Source organism: Colobus angolensis, unplaced genomic scaffold (assembly GCF_000951035.1).
Source record: "Colobus angolensis palliatus isolate OR3802 unplaced genomic scaffold, Cang.pa_1.0 Scaffold86, whole genome shotgun sequence".
NCBI lineage: Eukaryota > Metazoa > Chordata > Mammalia > Primates > Cercopithecidae > Colobus > Colobus angolensis.
Genome location: NW_012122487.1, coordinates 7,368,525 through 7,389,056, shown reverse-complemented (window position 1 = coordinate 7,389,056; position 20,532 = coordinate 7,368,525). Strand labels below are relative to the sequence as shown.

The 20,532-nt window shown below is 38.7% G+C and overlaps 1 protein-coding gene across 1 annotated transcript in view; it reads left to right on the top strand.

Moving 5' to 3' along the window:
- Positions 1–20,532, top strand: part of CCDC171 (coiled-coil domain containing 171) — a 404,099-nt gene that overhangs the window by 4,817 nt on the left and 378,750 nt on the right. The window contains exons 2-3 of the mRNA XM_011930380.1: positions 1,810–1,965; positions 13,543–13,678. Coding sequence (XP_011785770.1) covers positions 1,922–1,965; positions 13,543–13,678 — 180 coding nt within the window. The 5' untranslated portion in view covers positions 1,810–1,921. The remainder of the gene's footprint in view (positions 1–1,809; positions 1,966–13,542; positions 13,679–20,532) is intronic.

The following is a 20,532-nucleotide window of genomic DNA, read 5'->3' as shown; positions in this document are numbered from 1 at the left end:
ATTCTGCTGCCTCAGCCTCCTGAGTAGCTGGGATTACAGGCATGTGCTACCACGCCCGGCTAATTTTGTATTTTTAGTAGAGATGGGTTTTCTCCATGTTGGTCAAGCTGGTTTAGAACTCCCAGCCTCAGGTGATCTGCCTGCCTCCGCCTCCCAAAGTGCTGAGATTACAGGCGTGAGCCACCGCACCCAGCTCAAGTTACTTTTAATCTCAGTCTTGGTTTTCTTGGTAGAAAAATGGGATAATCCTTACATTGCAGTGTTGTAAGGATCACAATTCTATGTATAAAATACCAAGTACAGTGCTTGACGCTGTAGTAGGTGCTCAGTAGATGAATGATGGTGGATTCATTTGTCTACCACTATTTCCCACCTGGTCTTTCAGGTCCCTAGAGAGATGGGATCTCTCCATTCCCACATCATCTTGGCCAAAATTCCAACCTCTGTCCTAGGTCAGACTGTTCAATCAGCCACGTGAATCACTGTTGTAAAGATCTTTTGGATCTATATGTAGGAGCTGTTAGTCAGTTCTCAGCACTGAGATACAGTCTCTATCTCAGTCTGCTTATTTGAGTTCCTTTTCTTTCGTTGATCTCCCTGAGGTCTAGATATCTCCATACACCTACAATTTCACTTATCAATTATTTATTACAGCTTTCCCCTAGACCAAATCACCCCAAGTATCACTCACTCCCTTCCTTTATCAGGGATCATTATATTTTTTCAGAGAGTTCTGTGTTTAGTAATATAAATGGGTGGTGGCTGGGCACTGAATATGTGCTGAATATATTAAATATATGAGATTGATATAGTTATTCCCTTTATATGCTTGAGGAAACAGGCCCAAAGAGTTTTAAGTAACTTGCCCAAAGGCCACATACTTGTAAGATATTTATTAGAGTCCTAATTCAGATCTTTCTGAGTCCAAAGCTTATGGTCCTCTTAGGATTCCGAACTTCCACTGGGGACACCAGGAGGCCCTTTTGGCATATTTGTATTTGTGTCTATTTGGGCTTAATTATTATTATTTCTCTGTTTAAAATGTTTACCCAGAGACTCCTAACACTGTGGTAAAGTAACTTACTTTGGCTCTGTATAATTTCGAATATCTCCTGTAGAAGAAGTTTCCAAAAGGTAGGCCAGAGTAAGTGACAGATACTCTTCACTTCCCTTCTTCCTCTTTGATTACTTGGGAGAAGGACTTTGAAAGTTATCATGTGATCTTTTGGTTGGGAGTACCTTGGCATCTTTGATGTCTCATTTATGAAAAAGGCTTTGGGGACCCAAAAATGTCCCTGGACTTCACTTTCTTTCAAACTGAATTTTATGCCCTAGAGATAGGCGCTGCATATTCTTTTTATGTTTTCAAGAATAATTTTTTACTATTTTGATAATTTCTTTTTCATTTGAGAAAATAATCTAATAGTTTCATCATTACTTCTTTCTTAAGGAACACCTTTTTAACATTTTGTCATTGTTGTTTTCAATCCTTTTTATTTTAAAATTGTTATTAGACAAAAATATTTTTTAGAGATGGTTTCACTATGTTGCCCAGGCTGGCCTCGAACCCTGGGCTCAAGTAATCCTCTTGCCTCAGCCTCCCGAGTAGCTAGGACTACAGGTGCATACCATGATTCCAGCTTCCAATCCTTTTTGAAAGAAATATAGTAAAACATTATAGCTTTTTGGAATACCAGTATTCATGTGTGTTATACAATACTTTAAAAAATGCAAATAAACCAAAAAAAAGAAAAATCTCCAATACTATCAGGACTCAAACTGCTATTGTATCATTTACTATTTTAACAGACCTTAGATCATCTAACCTGTAAGCCACAGATATCTTGGGCAATTTTAATCATCAAGAAAGAAATATGTCATTAAGAAACAGCGGGATATTTTGAAAGAGTTGGAAAACATCATGAATTTGAATACTTTAAGTAATGGCACTGGTGATACCCAAAGGTAAGCCTCTAGTCTCTTCTTTTAGTTGAAGAATATTTTTAGTTGCAAGGATCAGGGAGAAGTCAGTGGTTTTTAGAGCTAATTGTAAGAATTCTTATGGGATGGTAAGGGGAGTAGAAATTCTGTGGGACTGAAGGAGCATGAATGAAGCCTCATAAGAATTGGAACTGAATCTAGAGACTTTATGGGGATTTTGTGCTCCTTTATTAATTTGGACCACAAAAGTCCACGTGTCTGAACTTCCTCCTGTTACTAGAGACTTGCTTGTTCTTTTCCACTACTCTAAATCTTTCCATTGTATTTTTTCTTATTTACAATTCTGTTTTGTTTTCTTTAACCTCTATGGCTTTAATTCCTCTTTCTTCATTGGCCCAGCTCTAATTCATGGCTACTGTTTAAGCATTCATTTAGTCTTAGCTCCTGTGGCTGTTTCACTTCCTTACTTGGTATCTCTCAGTTTACCCTCCAAGAAGTAACACCTAATTGCTGTTGCTCATCTTATTTGTACCATTGATTTCTGCCTTTGGGTGTGGCGCCTACCTTTAGTTCATTCACCTTTGGTGGGTGGAGTCTATAATATAAAACTGGACCACATAGGGGAGTGCCACGCTCTCCTAAGTGTGCTTTACAAAGAAATAAGTACTGAAATTAAAAGTAAATGTTTAGAAACTTTTATAGTCATGTAACAGAGTAATATTCTGTTTGCTGAATCTAAGAATAAAACATTTGGGGTTGTATTCTGTTTCTAAAATTTCTTTAAAAATAATGCATTAAATATATTTTACAAAATCATCATGGGGTAGGGTGAAGATAGTCCCTCCTCATATTTAGTTTGAGAAGAACTGATCTAGACTGCCTTTTCAGCAAGGACGTGTGGATAGGACAAGTACCAAAACTAACATGTAATTTACCCGTAAATTTGCTACACAAATGTTTTCCACTTAGCTTTTGAAGCTACTCACCCCCCAGTTTTTTTTTTTGAGACAGAGTCTTACTCTGTCTCCCAGGTTGGAGTGCAGTGGCGTGATCTTGGTTCACTGCAGCCTCCACCTCCCAAGTTCAAGTGATTCTCCTGCCTCAGCCTCCTAAGTAGCTGGGATTACAGGTGCCTGCCACCACGCCTGGCTAATTTTAAATATGTATTTAAAAATTAGAATATTTCACCTTATTTAGTATCCTGCTTTTTCAATTTTGGGGAAACTTCTTGCCACATCAATATGTCATAATTTTTAAATTTTTATGAAGTGGGGTCTTGTTATGTTGCCCAGGCTGTCTGAAAACTCCTGGCCTCAGGCAGTCCTCCTGCATCAGCCTACCAAGTAACTGGAACTGTAGGCACGCACCATTGCCCCAGCTTGTCATAATTTTTAATGGCTAAATTACTTTTTATAATTCTAGAATCTAGATACAGTTATTTAAAATCTACTAATCTACTTTGTTTCTGTAGATTTGCCTTTTCTGAACAATTCATATAATTGGAATCACATAATATATGGTCTTTTGTGGCTTCTTTTACAGGGCATATTCCTGAGGTTTGTCAAGTTGTAGCATGTAGCAGCACTTTGTTTCTTTTTGTTGCTGATAGTATTCCATTGTGCGGATATGCCACATTATGCCCATATACCAGTTGACAGACATTTGAGTTGTTTCCATTTTTTGGGTACTATGAATAATGCTGCTGTGCACATTTACATATGTCTTTGTGTTGACATATGTTTTTGTTTCCCTTGGGTAGATTCTTAGGAGCAGCAATGCTGTATCATATAGTAAATTTATGTTAAAATTTTCAAGAAACTGCCAAATTGTGTTCTTAAGTGGCTGAATCATTTTATATTATCACTAGCAATAATTGAGGGTTTCAGTTTCTCCGTATCCTGACCAATACTGGTTTTTATCTGACTTTTTCAATTTAGCCATTTTGGTGAGTGTGAAGTTGTATGTTATTGAGGTTATAATTTGAATTTTCCTGATGATTAATGATGTTGAACATCTTTGCATTTGCTTTTTGGTCATTCATATATCTTCATTGGTGAAATGTCTCTTCAGATCTTTTGTTCATTTTTAAATTGTGTTATTTATTTTCATGTTATTGAGCTTTAAGAGTTTTTGTATATTTGTAATGCAAGTCCTTTATCAGATATCTTATTTGCTGGCCTGGTGCAGTAACTCATGCCTGTAATCCCAGCACTTTGGGAGGCTGAGGTGGGTGGATTGCTTGAGCCCAGGAGTTTGAGACCAGCCTGGCCAACATGGTGAAACCCCATCTCTACAAAAAAATATGAAAATTAGCTGGGCGTGGTGGTGTGCCTGTGTGGTCCCAGCTACTCCAGAGGCTGAGGCATGAGAATCATTTGAACCTGGGAGGTGGAAATTGCAGTGAGCTGAGATCCTGCCACTGTACTTGAGCCAGGGTGACAGAGCGAGACCTTGTCTCAACAACAACAACAACAAAAAAGATATATGATATGCAAACATTTTTCTCCTGTTTAGTGGCTTGACTTTTCATTTTCTTAATAACATCTATGGAAATGCACAAAGTTTTTAACTTTGATGAAGTTCAGTTTATCAGTTCTTTTCCTGTAGGAGTTGTGCTTTTGATTTTGTATATAAGAAATCTCTGACTAACTTAAGGTCATGAAGATTTTTCTTCTAGAAGTTTTTTTTTTTTTTTTTTTTTTTGAGACAGAGTCTCGCTCTGTCACCCAGGCTGGAGTGCAGTGGCCAGATCTCAGCTCACTGCAAGCTCTGCCTCCTGGGTTCACGCCATTCTCCTGCCTCAGCCTCCCGAGTAGCTGGGACTACAGGCGCCCGCTACCTCGCCCGGCTAGTTTTTTGTATTTTTAGTAGAGACGGGGTTTCACCGTGTTAGCCAGGATGGTCTCGATCTCCTGACCTCGTGATCCGCCCGTCTCGGCCTCCCAAAGTGCTGGGATTACAGGCTTGAGCCACCGCGCCTGGCTCTTCTAGAAGTTTTATAATTTTAACTCTTATATTTAGTGCTCTATTTTAAGTTACTTTTTGTGTATGGTATGAGGTAAGGGTCTAAATTTGTCTCTGCATGTGGATAGACAGTTATTCCAGCAGCAGCATTGTTGATAAGACTCAACTTTCCCTATTGTATTGCCTTGGTACTTCTGTTGAAAATTACTTAACCATGTGTAAGTATAGGTTTATTTCTGGAGTCTTAACTCTGATATATTGATCTACATGTCTGTTCTTTTTTTTTTTTTGAAGCGGAGTCTCACTTTGTGTCAAGGCTGGAGTGCAGTGGCGTGATCTCACTGCAACCTCTGCCCTCCAGGTTCAAGTGGTTCTCCTGCCTCAGTCTCCTGAGTAGCTGGGATTACAGGTGCCTGCCACTGCACCCAGCTAATTTTTGTATTTTTAGTAGAGATGGGGTTTTGCCATCTTGGGCAGGCTGGTCTTGAACTCCTGACCTCATGACCCACCGGCCTTGGCCTCCCACAGTGCTGGGATTACAGGCGTACATGTCTGTTCTTAATCCAAAACCACATTGTCTTGATTACTGTAGCTTTATAGTAAGTTTTGAAATTAGGAAGCAAACGTTTTCCCATTTGTTCTTCTTCAAGATTGTTTTGGCTATTTTGAATTCTTTGTCTTTCCAAATTTTAGGATTAGCTTTTCAGTTTCTGCCAAAATGTCTGTTGGGGTTTTAATAGGGATTATATTGAATATGTAGAGTAATTTGGGGAGAATTGCCATTTTAATAATGTTGACTTTTCCTTATATGAATGTGAATATGGAATGTCTTTCCATTTGTTTAACTTTTCAACTTCTTTCAACAACATTTTGTATTTTTCAGTGTAAAAATCTTTCACTTTTTTTTTTTTTTTGAGACAAGATCTTGCTCTGTTGCCCAGGCTAGAGTGCAGTGGCATGATATTGGCTGACTGTGGCCTCAAACTCCTGAGCTCAAGTGATCCTCCTGCCTCAGCCTCCTGAGTAGCCAGGACTACAGGCATGTGCCACCATGCCTGGTCAATTTTTTTTATTTTTGTTGAGACAAGATCTTGCTATGTTTCTCAGGCTGGTCTTGAACTCCTGGCCTCAAATGATCCTCCTGCCTTGGCTTCCCAAAGTGCTGGGATCAGGCATGAGCCACCATCTCTGGCCTTGCATTTCTTTTGTTAAATTTATTTTATTCTTTTTGATGCTGTTATAAATGGGATTGTTTTCTTGATTGTTCATTGCTAGTATATAGAAGTATAATTGATTTTTGTGTATTGATCTTGTATTCTGTGACCTTGCTGAAATTGATTTTAGTTCTAGTCTGTTTTTTCTTTTTTCTTTTTTTTTTTTTTTTTTGAGACAGAGTCTTGCTCTGTCGCCCAGGCTGGAGTGCAGTGGCCGGATCTCAGCTCACTGCAAGCTCTGCCTCCCGGGTTTACGCTGTTCTCCTGCCTCAGCCTCCCGAGTAGCTGGGACTACAAGTGCCTGCCACCTCGCCTGGCTAGTTTTTTGTATTTTTAGTAGAGATGGGGTTTCACCGTGTTAGCCAGGATGGTCTCAATCTCCTGACCTCGTGATCCACCCGTCTCGGCCTCCCAAAGTGCTGGGATTACAGGCTTGAGCCACCGCGCCTGGCCTTAGTCTGTTTGTTCTTAGTGGATTTCTAGGATTTTCTTTCAGAATCATGTCCTTTGTAATTAAAGACAGTTTTACTTCTTCTTGTCCAGTATGCATGCCTTTTATTTCTTTTGTGTTACATGATTGCACCATCTACATCTCTAGTACATCTTGACTAGAAGTTTTAATAGCAGATTTCTTTTTCTTGTTTCAGATCTTACAGGAAGCGTTTACTCTTTCACCGTTAAGTATGATGCCAGCTGTAGGTTATTTGTAGGTGTCCTTTTTCAGGTGTGGAAATTTTCTTGTAGTTTGTTAATAGTTTTTATCATGAATAGGTGTTGGATTTTGTCAAATGCTTTTTCTGCATCCATTGAGATGATCATGTAGTTTTTGTCTTCTAATTAATTAATTAACTAATTAACTAATTTTAGAGACAGGGTCTTGCTCTGTCACCCAGACTTGATTACAGTGGTCTGGTCATACCTCACTGCAACCTCGAACTCCTGGACTCAGGTGGTTGGCCTCAGCCTCCTGAGTAGCTGGAACTATAGGCACTTAGCCTTGAACTCCTGGCCTCAAGCTATCCTCCTGCCTTGACCTCCCAAAGTGCTGGGATTACAGACATGGGCCATCACACCTAGCCTCTTTATTTTGTTAAAATTGTGTATTACATCAATTAATTTTCAGATGTTATACCAATTTTATATTTTGGGGATACATCCTGCTTAGTCATGTTGTATAATCTTTTTAAGATGTTGCTGGATTTGGTTTGCCCAATTTTTTTTTTTTTTTTGAGATGAAGTCTTACTCTGTCACCCAGGCCAGTGTACAGTGGTGATCATAGCTCACTGCAGCCTTGGACTCCTGTGCTCAAGTGATCCCCCCACCTCAGCCTCCCAAGTAGCTGGGACTACAGGCAGGTGCCATCATGCCCAGCTACTTGGTCTGCTAATGCTTTGTTGAGGATTTTTCCATCTGTATTCATGAGGGATATTAATCTGTTTTCCCCTCTTGTAATAACTTAGTTTGGTTTTGGTATTCAAGTAATGCCAGGTTCATAGAATGGGTTTCTCCTGTTATGTAAAGATTGGTATTATTTTTTCTTTACAAGTTTGGTAGAATTTGCCAGTGAAGCTATCTGTGCTTGGGCATCCTCTGTGGTTAGATAGTACAATATCCTTATCTGTTAAAGATCTATCCAGATTTTTTATTTCCTTTTGAGTTAGTTTCAGTAATTTGTGTTTTTCTAGGAATTCATCCATTTGATCTGAATTGTTTAATTTGTTGGTATACTGTTGTACAGAATATTCTCTTATAATCCTTCTAGATGGTAATGATGTTTCCTTCTTCATTCTTTATTTTTATAATATGAGATTTTTCTTTTTTTATTTGTTAATCTAGCCAAAGGTTTATTAACTTTATTGCTCTTTTCAAAGAACCAAATTTTGGTTCCATTGATTATCTCAGTTTTATTTTAGTCTTATTTTAAAAATTAAAGTTATATATGCACATTATTTAAATAATCCATTGTGCTGTAAAATTTATTTAGTGTCATTACAGAAAACGGCAGTACTAATTTCTTTGAGGCAAATCCACTTTCTAGATTCCTAAAAAAATCCTTCTTTCAACTCTCTGAGGTGGTGTTTTTCATCTCTTAAAAATTTTTTTTCATGTTGTTAATTGATTTTTTTAGTTTTAAGTGTGATCTACTGACTTCCTGGTACAGAGGATCATAATTTAGTTCTCATTCCTGCCTACTTCCTTTTCTGTTCTCTACATTTAGTGATATTATAATCTTAGATTAGTTATTCAATGTTGACATTGTTATAGTTATGAAAACTTTAAGTTGAGCCCATGTAGTAGTATTCAGTGACATTTTTTACTTTCTTTTACAATTTATTTTGCTTGGATTAATAATTACCTGCTTTCTTATTTGGTTTGTTTGCTTAGTTTCTATGAACTTACCAGGAATTCAACTTCATGCTCCAAACAAATTACATAAATCTCTCTCAATATGTTTTTTGTCTTCTTCTTCTTCTTGTTCTTCTCCTCTCCTTCTCCTCCTTCTTCTTCCTTTTTTAAAGACAGTGTTTTGTTCTGTCACCCAGGCTGTAGTGCAGTGGCATAATCATGGCTCACTGCAATCTTGACCTCCTGGGCTCAAGTGATCCTCCTGCTTTGGCCTCCCAAAGCAGGAGGCCAAAGGTTACACCTGTAACCTGGGATTACAGGTGTGAGCCACTACACTTGGTGTGTTTTCATCTTCTTAAATAAATCACTCCTGGAGGCTTTGACCAGTCCTGCTGGAACAGATTTCCGTTTAAGTGCTTTGCTGCACATGTGTCATCTTAGTATTTCCTCCCATCACTATCCTGGAAATCCCTCTGCTGTTTTCTTGTGTTGAGTACCCAACTTCTAGAATCCCATGTCTTTCTCTGTCTCATTTTGGTGGAGTAAATGTTCCATTAGCCTCCTGAGAAAGTTCATGGGAGGTAAATATTTTGAGGCCTGGCAGATCTGAAATTGTCTTTCTTATCGTCTTGTCTTTGGATGGTGATTTGTTGGGTATGAAATTCTAAGTGGCCGGGCGCGGTGGCTCAAGCCTGTAATCCCAGCACTTTGGGAGGCCGAGACGGGCGGATCACGAGGTCAGGAGATCGAGACCACCCTGGCTAATACGGTGAAACCCCGTCTCTACTAATAAATACAAAAAACTAGCCGGGCGAGGTGGCGGGCGCCTGTAGTCCCAGCTACTCGGGAGGCTGAGGCAGGAGAATGGTGTGAACCCAGGAGGCGGAGCTTGCAGTGAGCTGAGATCCAGTCACTGCACTCCAGCCTGGGTGACAGAGCGAGACTCCATCTCAAAAAAAAAAGAAATTTTAAGTTAGAAATGATTTTTCCCTTGGAATTTTGTCAGGCATTGCATCATTATTTCCTAATTTCCAGTGTTTCTGTTGAGAAATGATGTCAGACTTTTTTTTAAAACTTGTTTTAGGTTCAGGGGTACATGTGCAGGTTTGTTATATAGGCAAACTCGTGCTATGGGGATTTGTTGTACAGATTATTCCATCACCCAGGTACTAAGCCTAGTACCCAATAGTTATTTTTCTGCTGCTCTTCCTTTTTTTTTCTTTCCTCTGCTCCTCTTTCTTCCCACACCCTTTACCCTTAAGTAGTCCGTTATTTTTTTCTTTGTGTCCATGAGTTATCATTTAGTTCCCATTTATAAGTGAGAACACGTGGTATTTGGTTTTCCTTTCCTGGGTTAGTTTGCTAAGGATAATGGCCTCTAGCTCCATTCATGTTCCCACAAAAGACATGATCTCATTATTTTTTATGGCTGCATAGTATCCTATGGTGTATATGTACCACATTTTCTTTATCCAGTCTGTCATTGAGGGGCAGTTAGGTTGATTCCATGCCTTTGCTATTGTGGATAGTGCTGCAGTGGACATTTGTATGCATGTGTCTTTATGGTAGAATGATTTATTTTCCTCTGGGTGTATACCTAGTAATGGGGTTGCTGGGTTGAATAGTAGTTCTGTTTTAAGCTCTTTGAGGAATCACCATGTTGCTTTCTATAATGGTTGAACTAATTTACATTCTCTATCATTAGTATGTAAGTGTTCCCTTTTTTCCTGCAACCTTGCCCCGATCTGTTATTTTTTGACTTTTTTTTTTTTTTTTTGAGATGGAATCTCGCTCTTTCGCCCAGGCTGGAGTGTAGTGGTATGATCTCGGCTCACTGCAACCTCCTCCTCCCAGGTTCAAGCAGTTCTCCCTGCCTCAGCCTCCCGAGTAGCTGGAATTACAGGCGCCCGCCACAATGTCTAGCTAATTTTTGTATTTTTTAGTAGAGACGGGGTTTTGCCATATTGGCCAGGCTGGTCTTAAATCCTGACCTCAGGTGATCTACCCACCTCGGCCTCCCGAAGTGCTGGGATTACAGGCGTAAGCCACTGCGCCTGGCCTTATTTTTTGACTTTTTAATAATAGCCATTCTGACTAGTGTGAGATGTTATCTCATTGTGGTTTTGATTTGCATTTCTCTAATGATCACTGATACTAAACTTTGTTTCATATGCTTGTTGGCTGCATGTATGTCTTCTCTTGAAAAGTATCTTTTTATGCCCTTTGCCTACTTTAAAATTTTTTTTTTAATAAATTTAAGTTGCTTATAGATGCTGAATATTAGACCTTTGTCAGGTGTATAATTTGCGAATATTTGTTTCCCATTCTCTAGGATGTCTGTTTACATTGTTGATAGTTTCTTTTGCTGTGAAGAACGTCTTAAGTTTAATTAGATCCCATTTGTCAGTTTTTGCTTTTGTTGTGATTGCTTTAGGCATCTTCGTCATGACATCTTTGCGTGTTCCTATGTCCAGGGTGGTATTGCCTAGGTTGTCTTTCAGGGATTTTTTATTTTTTAATTTTTTTTTTGAGACAGAGTCTTGCTCTGTCTCCCAGGCTGGAGTGCATTGGTGCTATCTCAGCTCACTGCAAGCTCTGTCTCGCTGATTCATGCCATTCTCCTGCCTCAACCTCCCAAGTAACTGGGACTACAGGCGCCCGCCACCACGCTCAGCTAATTTTTGTATTTTTAGTAGGGATGGGGTTTCACTGCGTTAGCCAGGATGGTCTCCAATCTCCTGACCTCATGATCCACCCGTCTCGGGCTCTGAAAGTGCTGGGATTACAGACGTGAGCCACCGCGCCCTGGCTGTCTTTCAGGGATTTTTATAGTCAAACATATTTCTTAGTCTTTTGTGTAAAACCTATTTATTTCTCTCTGGACTTTGGAGGAACTACTTTTTTGTTCCCTGTTTTCTGAAATTTCCATGCATTTAACCTGAGCTCTTTTAGTAGGCCCTTTCGGTTTGAAACTTATATCCTTCAGAATCTGCCTATTTCCGTGGATTTGTTTCTATAATAGTTTCCTCCCCTTCAGAGAGACATAGTGCAGTGGTTAAGAGGATATATCATGGAGCCAGGCTTTCAGGGTTTGAATTTCAGCTCTGCCCCTCACTAGCCCTGTGAACTTGGGTCATAGGGGTCATAATAGTACCAATCTCATGAGATTATTGTGAAGAATAAATAGGTTTATATATGTAAAATGCTTAGAACAATGCTTACAAAATAATAAGACTATTTAATGTTATAAATTTATATTTTCTCATTCTGCACCTTTATTTAGATTTTGAACTTCTTGGATAGTCTTCTAATTTAAAAAATTTTCAATTTTTTCATCTCCATCTCTTTTTGCTTTATTTTCTGGGAGATTTTTCTTTTATTTTTATTTATTTAGCTTTTCATTTTCTTACTTTGTGTTTTTGATTTCTTTTCTTTTTCTTTCTTTTTTTTTTTTTTTTGAGATGGAGTTTCACTCTTGTTGCCCAGGCTGGAGTGCAATGGTGTGATCTCTGCTCACTGCAATTTCTGCTTCCTGGGTTCAGGGATTCTCCTGCCTTAGCCTCCCAAGTAGCTGGGATTACAAGCATGAGCCACCACACCCAGCTAATTTTTGTATTTTTAGTAGAGACAGGGTTTCACTATGTTGGCCTGGCTGGTCTTGAACTCTTGGCCTCAAGTGATCTGCCCACCGCAACCTCCCAAAGTGCTTGGAGGCCGGGCCTGAGCCACTGCACCCGGCCGTGTTTTTGATTTTTAAGAGCTTTTTTTCCTCTGAATATTTCATTTCTTATTGCAGTCATGGCTGTGATATATGGCTGTTATACTCTCTCCTATTTTTTTTAGGAGACAATGTTAGTTTTTTTTTTCTCCTCTAAGTTGTCATCTTTCTGCATAGTCTTTCAAGGCATGCTTCTTTCCATGCACCATATTTTTGGTCTCTATTTATCATATTAGGTGCTTCCTAAACTCTTGGTGATTGTTGGCTGTCTGCTTACATTGAAAAGTAGGGGCTTCACCTAAAAAGATGATTGGAAGCTGAGTGTGTGAGGCTTTGTGTTTGTGTCATGCTCTGTAGGGTTATATGGTTAAGCTGTTTTGCTAGAGAATGACTGGCATCAGTATCTTTAGGTATTTTTCACCTGGTTGCTTAGGTTCTGTAGGGAAGACACTTCCAATCACTGCTTGACTGCCATCATTCTGGCAAGACAAGTAGTATTAAAACTCTAGAGCGCTCTTTCATTTTATAACTTTTAACTCAACTTATTGTATATAGTATGAAAAACTTACATCATTTGTATCTAATGTGTTCTGATCCAGAGACCTTCTGTTTTATCCTCTCCAGGGAATAAACCCCTAGTGTTTTTCTGACAGACTGGGAAAGAGATAGGTACCCAGTTGTGTGGTGTAGGGGATAGGGGATCTGAGGATGTAATTATTTTGTTGGCAGACTTTCAACTAATTCTCCTGTTTTCTGCTCTACTTTTACCCTGATTTTCAAAGGTGTTGTCAATTACTGAGCTTTTGGGGGTTATCAATTACCACTTGTCCATATGCATTTCAGCTTCCAGTATTTTATTGCTATTATCTCATATTTTGTGTTCTTTCTCTTGTGAGTTTATACCTCTGAATTCTGTTTGCGGTTGTTTTAATGTTTCATTTTTATTTTTGGGAGAGAGTAGTGTGCTTTAGTCTGACATTTTTCTTTTTGTATTATGTATTACATTTGCAGTAAACAAAATGTATTATTTACAAAGAAAAAAAGTGGGTGAACCCAGTCTCTTCCAAAATGATCCAGCCTGTGGTATGATCAGACAGTTTAAGTAGCAGTCTTGAATAATGTGGTAATTTCCCATTAGACAGTGGTTTGTTGCTAGATGTCTATCTATCTATATATACTACTTTGTATTTCTACATAGCTTTCGCAATGGACATCTTTTACTAGATTGTGAACTCTAAGTCAAGAACTATGTCATGTTCTCTCTGTTTGTTGAAAAATAAGTTGTCAGAAATATCAGAAATGCTCTGAAATGTGCTTTATGAGAAGCATATATATTTTACTATAATCTTATTTTGTAGGTTGAAGAATGCCTCATCAGATGTAAAACAAATACTTAAAACTGAAACAGAGTTGGATATTACTGCTGATCTCAGGAAGAAACTCCATCGGGCTAAAAAAGAAAAATTAGAAATAACAACCAAACACAATGCAGAGGTACGATTTATTTTCCTCTGAAATAATGTTAAAAGTTGAGTTTGATTTTTAGATTTATTTCATATGAAAAACTCCATGTTTAACCTTTATCACTATACCATTCTTGTGTTTAAAAAGGAAATTGTAGTAAATAAAACATGATTTTAAAATGTAGTGTAATTGCATAAGTGTTAAAGTAGAACTTTAATGAATTATGTTTATTTCTATGTTATCTTAGATTTATTTTAATTAATGGGTTCAATTGATTAAAAATATTAATTTATGAACATGTTTGATGATTAAAGGATTTGTAAATCAGACATTTTTGAAATCATAATGTAGGTTCCTTTAAGGTCTCAATTATGGAACAATCTCAAGTAAATTTGAGTATGGAATTTTTAATCATAGTTTAATTCATAAATTATCTTTATGTTGTAAGTCATTATTTCTTTTATTAGTATGTATGTGTATATATATATTTCATATGTGTATGTATATATTCCAAGATAGTTTTTCTTCCTTTCTAAGATAACTCATGAGTCATATCTTTATGCCTCTTCTCTCTGCTGTGTTCTTTCTCCTTTTTTCTCTGCTAAATCTTATTTATTCTTAAAACTCAGTTTGGGCCACCTGGTGTAGTGGGAAGAATATCAAATTACACAGAGCTCAATTCATTCCTGGCCTTTCCATTTAAGATGCATCATCTTGGGCTACTTGTTTATCCTGTACACCATTGGTTTCTCATTGTGAACTGCTGGTCCCAAAGGGTTGTTGTGATAATTAAGTGAAATAAAATTTGGAGAGTACTCGTGTACTGTAATAGTAGCTGTAATTTATTGACAGTTAAGTGTAAGCAGTATGTTTTTCTTCCCTTTTTGCTAAGTTATGCAGTTCTCATGTTGGGAAACCTTGTCATGTCTTTCTGAGTTAAACCAGCTACTACTTTTTTCTTCCACAACATGTTGCTGTTACGGATATTTTAGAACTAAAACATTTATATCATGCTTATCTGCTCTTCTTTAGTTTGTAAACCCCCTGAGAGCTGAAAACAGTGATCCCACTTTGTCTCCATATTGCTCATGTTTACTGGCACATAGTAGGCCATCAGTCAGTGGTGGTGTACTGAATAAATGTATACAAAGGGCCAGGTGTGGTGGCTCATGCTTATAATCCCAGCATTTTGGGAGACCACGGTGGGTGGATCACTTGAAGTCAGGAGTTTAAGATCAGCCTGGCCAACATGGTAAAACCCCATTTCTACTAAAAATACAAAAATTAGCTAGGTGTGGTGGCGCACACCTGTAATCTCAGCTACTTGGGAGGCTGAGGCAGGAGAATCACTTGAACCCTGGAGCTGGAGGTTTCTGTGAGCTGAGATTGTGCCACTATACTCCAGCCTGGGCAACAGAGGAGAGTATGAAAAGATGATTTTTTTCAGTGTATCTAAGGAGCGGTGGTATTGCTGATTGAAAAAACAAGAGATGAATACGTAATCATTCTCTTTGTATTTTTTAGTAGCAATTGAGGTAATATTATTATTATAATTTGTCTTTTTTTTGAGACGATTTCTCACTCTGTCACGCAGGCTGAAGTGCACTGGAACGATCTTGGCTCACTGCAACCTCTGCCTCCAGGTTCAAGTGATTGGAAAATCACTTGTCTCAGCCTCCCCAGTAGCTGGGATTATAGGCACGTGCTACCACACCCAGCTAATTTTTGTATTTTTAGTAGAGATGGGGTTTTACTGTGTTGGCCAGGCTGGTTTTGAACTCGTAACCTCAGGTGATCTGCCCACCTTGGCCTCCCAAAGTGCTGAGATTACAGGCGTAAGCCACCGTGCCCAGCCCAACTGAGGTAATTTTAAAGTAATAGTTGAAGTAATTGCTTCTATTTACATTGTAATAATCCATATAAAGTGATATGTGTTGAATGTATGCTAATTATTCATAAACGCTAAAACTTATTTTTTAAAACCAAATGTACATGTTACTTGAGAGTATTAGTGTGATGATAATCATTCCTTTATTAAATAAATTCTCTCACAGCCAGGTGTGGTGGCTCATGCCTATATTCCCAGCACTTTGGGAGGCCAAGGCAAGAGGATTGCTTGCGCCCAGGAGTTTGAAACCAGCCTGAGCAACAGAGTGAGACCCTGTATCTACAAAAAATAAAATAAAAATAAATATATTCTTTCATAATATGTTTATAGTTGTCATTAGATTTCTCAGCAGAACACACTGTTTTCTTTTATTTGATCAAAATGTTTTGAAGTATATGTTCACATTAAAGAGGTAGGAAATTATCTTAGGGAAGGAAGACAGTTTTCTTAAAACAGGAAATTATAATTGGTTCAACTCCAGATTTATATTAGTAATTATTATTATTTTCCATTATTTCTTTTCTTTTTTTTTTTTTTTTTTTAAAACAGAGTCTCACTCAGTCTGTTGTCCAGGCTGGAGTACAATGGTGCTATCCTGGCTCACTGCAACCTCTGCCTCCCAGATTCAAGCTATTCTTCTGCGTCAGCCTCCCAAGTAGCTGGGATTACAGATGCCTGCCACTGCGCCTGGCTAATTTTTGTATTTTTAGTAAAGACGGGGTTTTACCATCTTGAGCAGGCTGGTCTCAAACTCCCGACCTTGTGATCCACCTGTCTTGGCCTCCCGAAGTACTGGGATTATAGGTGTGAGCCACCGCGCCCAGACAAATTTTTGTATTTTTAGAGGAGACGGGGCTTTACCATATTGGCCAGGCTGGTCTCAAACTCCTGACCTCAAGTGATCCACCTGCCTCGACCTTCCAAAGTGCTGGAATTACAGGTATGAGCCAGTGAGCCACTGTGCCTGGCCTTCAGTTATTTCTGTAGATGATCATACTTGTATTACGTAGTTAAATTTTTTAGCCATACAATCTTCAAGTATACCCATCAGGAAGCAAGGCAGAGAGGAATGCAGTGATCTAAAAACTAAGGCCATATATGCCTTATCATGTATTCCTAATGCGAACACAAATCATGCATGGTGATTGGCACAAAATATATTTAAAGACTTCTCTAGGAGTTTTATTGTTGGGGGATTTTAGGCAAGTTACTTCATTTTTCTGAGCTACAGTTTTCTTTGATAGGTATTTGAATAATAGATTACTGTTTAGAGGATTTATTAGTAGACAGAGGGTATGGGGAGAAGAATTGCTTACAGACTCGTAGGATCCAGATGAGACGAAGTTGCATTGATATTGATGATTAGGATAAGAAAATACTATAAAGTTTTCATTGTTGCAGTGGTTTTTAGAATCATTTGAGCATAACAGTAAAGTTGTGGAAAATAGGACAAGAAGACTGTGAGCCTATTCAGATATCTCATTGGCCCAGATAGTGATGACAGAGCAAGAAAATCCAGATAAATGGGAAAGGGAGAGGGTAAAGAGTGACATAACTTCTTTGTGTGTGTGTGTGTCTGTGTGTTTTTTTTTGAAACAGGGTCTCTCTGTGTCACCCAGGTTGGAGTGCAGTGGTGTCATCTTGGCTTACTGCAGCATCAACCTCCTGGACTCAAGTCATCTCCTACCTCAACCTCCTGAGGAGCTGGGACTACATGCTTGACTAGTTACACAGAGCTCAATTCATTCCTGGCCTTTCCATTTAAGATGCATCATCTTGGGCTACTTGTTTATCCTGTACACCATTGGTTTCTCATTGTGAACTGCTGGTCCCAAAGGGTTGTTGTGATAATTAAGTGAAATAAAATTTGCCACCATGCTTGACTAGTTTTTTGTATTTTTATAGAGGCATGGTTTTGCCATGTTGTCCAGGCTGGTCTTGAACTTCTGGGCTCAAGTGATCCACCTGCCTTGGCCTCCCAAAGTGCTGGGACAACGGATGTGAGCCACTGTACCCAGCTGACATAACTTCTTTTAGCCAAAAATACTGGAAACTTAGGACTAATCAGTAGGCTTTATGGCCTGAAGATACTGTCTGACCCAGCCAGTACTCTTTAAGAGCAGGGATTCTTAAGCTGGAGTCCTCAAAAAGAGAAATCAGGGAATCTGTAAACTTAGATGGGGAAAGCTTATAATTTTATTTTTATTAACCTCTAACTGATATTAAGCATTTCCTTCAGTTCTGAAGGGCTTGACCCAGCCAGTCCTCTTTTAACAAGTCATAGTAGTGTTAGCAATACTTTTGAGTATCATCAATAGAAATCACGGATGCATACCACATTTTAGAAATTACAGCTACAGGATGGGTGCCATGGCTCACGCCTGTAATCCCAGCGCTTGAGGAGGCTGAGGTGGGCGAATCACTTGAAGTCAGGAGTTTGAGACCAGCCTGGCCAACATGGCGAAATCCTGTCTCTACTAAAAATACAAAAATTAGCTGGGTGTGGTGGTACGCGCCTATACTCCCAGCTACTTGGGTGGCTGAAGTGGGAGAATCACTTGACCCTGGGAGGCAGAGGTTGCAGTGAGCCGAGATCATGCCACTGCACTCCAGCTTGGGTGACAGAGCAAGACTCTGTCTCAAAAAAAAAAAAAAATTATAGCTACATATTGTGTATCATATTTCAGTTAGTGTGTGTGTATGTGTGTATGTATACATGTATGTATATTTGTTGTTTTAAATCTTTTCTTTTAGAGACAGGGTCTTGCTTTGTTGCCAGGATTGCATGCAGTGATGTGATCATAGCTCCCTACAGCCTAGAACTCCTGGGCTCAGGTGATTTTATGCTGCAGCCTCCCAAGTAACTAGGACTAAAGGTGTGTGCCATCACGGCTGGCTAATTTATTATTATTATTATTTGTAGACATGGGGTCTTGCTCTGTTGCTCAGGTTGGTTTCAAACTCCTATCTTCAAGCAACCCTCTCTTATCAGCCTCTCAAAGTGCTGGGATTGCAGGAGCCATCTACCGCACCTGGCCAGCATTTTAATTTTAAGTAATGTACTTTGTGCCCTCGAAGAGGATGTAGTCCAGGAAAGGGGAGGCTTTGGTTTGCACAAAACCACTCCCATGTTTTTAAGTCTGTATTATGCCAGGAAAGTAGTGGTATTTTGACCTTATGAAATGATTGTAGGCCGATGTTGAATTCAATTTTCAGTCAACCATCCAAGCAGAACTGTTAGAGTTAACTTATGAAATCAATCTTGTACATGTTCTCCAAGTCCTGTGAAAACTAGATTAGCAAGAGCTTTCAGTTCTTCTGCTATATAAGCTATTTCTTCCTGGAGCAGACTGCATTTTTCCTTCTGTAGCATACTGAGATCTCAGTCAATCTGTGGTGAACATAGCGATGTAGGTGGATCTTGCAAATGCTCCTGCAAGGCACCTGCTTCAGGTGTGGTCGTTACTAAATCTTTCAGCAAGAAAACTGGTTACCTCAGTCAGAAAGGAGAGTCTCCTTTTTTTTGGTAAGGAGTGTTCAGGGGGGATTTGAGAGTTCATAGTTTATAGGTTTGTTCAATACTGAAAGTCCTCATCCTATGTTCTTCCTGCTTAATGTCCAGCTGATACCATCTTAACAGTAGAAACTTGGTGAAACTCTTCATTGAACTTGTAATTTTGCATTTCCCATAATTAGATTTTCAGGTTTGTTCATAACCTTATCTGCCCTGGGGCTATACTAAATAAGCAATTATTTTAAAGTCACCATAAAAGCTCTGGTTTTCTGACTGTCTTGAACTGAGATTCTAAAGCTCTGAGATTATCATTTTGTTTTTGTAAATTCTCTAGTATAGTGAGATTTAGCCTTTCTACCCCTCAGGTCTTATAGTAAATCAATACTGGCATCATAGTTAAGTGCATTCATTACTTCATTTTCCAAAGGCTTGTTTTCAACTGTCACTTCATCCTAAACAACTGCACACCATAATTTAAAGAACTGTGATCCCACTGTATGCTGTAGATCACTAGAATCCTATTTCTACCTGCAAAGAGGCTTTCACTGTGTTCACACTTAAATATGTTAGACACTCAATGTTATAAACCCATCTTGAGATAATTTCTGATACCAAGAGCAATATTACTGGGTATTCAGTTAGGAAAACAGAAACCTTTCTAAGTCTTACAACTAAGGGACATTAGTAGCAGGTATTGGTTACACAGGTACGAGAAAAGCGGAAAAGACAACTAGAGGAGATTAAGACAACCCAACAACATTAAGAACTGCTTCTATTCCCAAGGTTGATTAGAGCTAGAACTGGACAAAGCAAGGCCCATGGAGGGAGGGATTGTCCATCAGGATTTGCAGCCACAGACAAGAGAGGGATAACTACTCGAGGTAGATCTAGAAAGGCAGAACTATCTTGGCATTTTCACTTCTCCTGCCGTCAGTCACTCCACATGTGCCTCTCATTGATCAAGCCTATTGAGAAGCCAGTTGTCTCTGACTTTCTGTCATGCTACTTCAGAAGGATCACAAATTCGATACTCGTTCATTTAAATCCCTGCAAATTTGGCACTTTTATTACTTAATGATCAGTTATATCATAATCAAGAGAAATAATACAGACAATATTAAACTACTATGATGCAATTTATTTATTGGTTTCACTTAGGAAATAGAAGGAGGAAAGGAAATAATAAATTTTTAAGTGCTTAGTATGTATCATGCATTTTTTTTTTTTAGGTATGGATATTTTCTTTTCTTTTCTTTTTGAGACAGTCTTGCTCTGTCCTTCAGGATGGAGTGCAGTGGCGTGGTCTCTGCTCACTGCAACCTCTGCCTCCCAGGCTCAAGCAATCCTTCCATCTCAGCCTCCTAAGTAGCTGGGACTACAGGCGCATACCACGGTGCCTGATTAATTTTTGTATTATTATTATTATTATAGAGACAGAGTCTCCCCATGTGGCCCTGGCTGGTCTTTTTTTTTTTTTTTTTT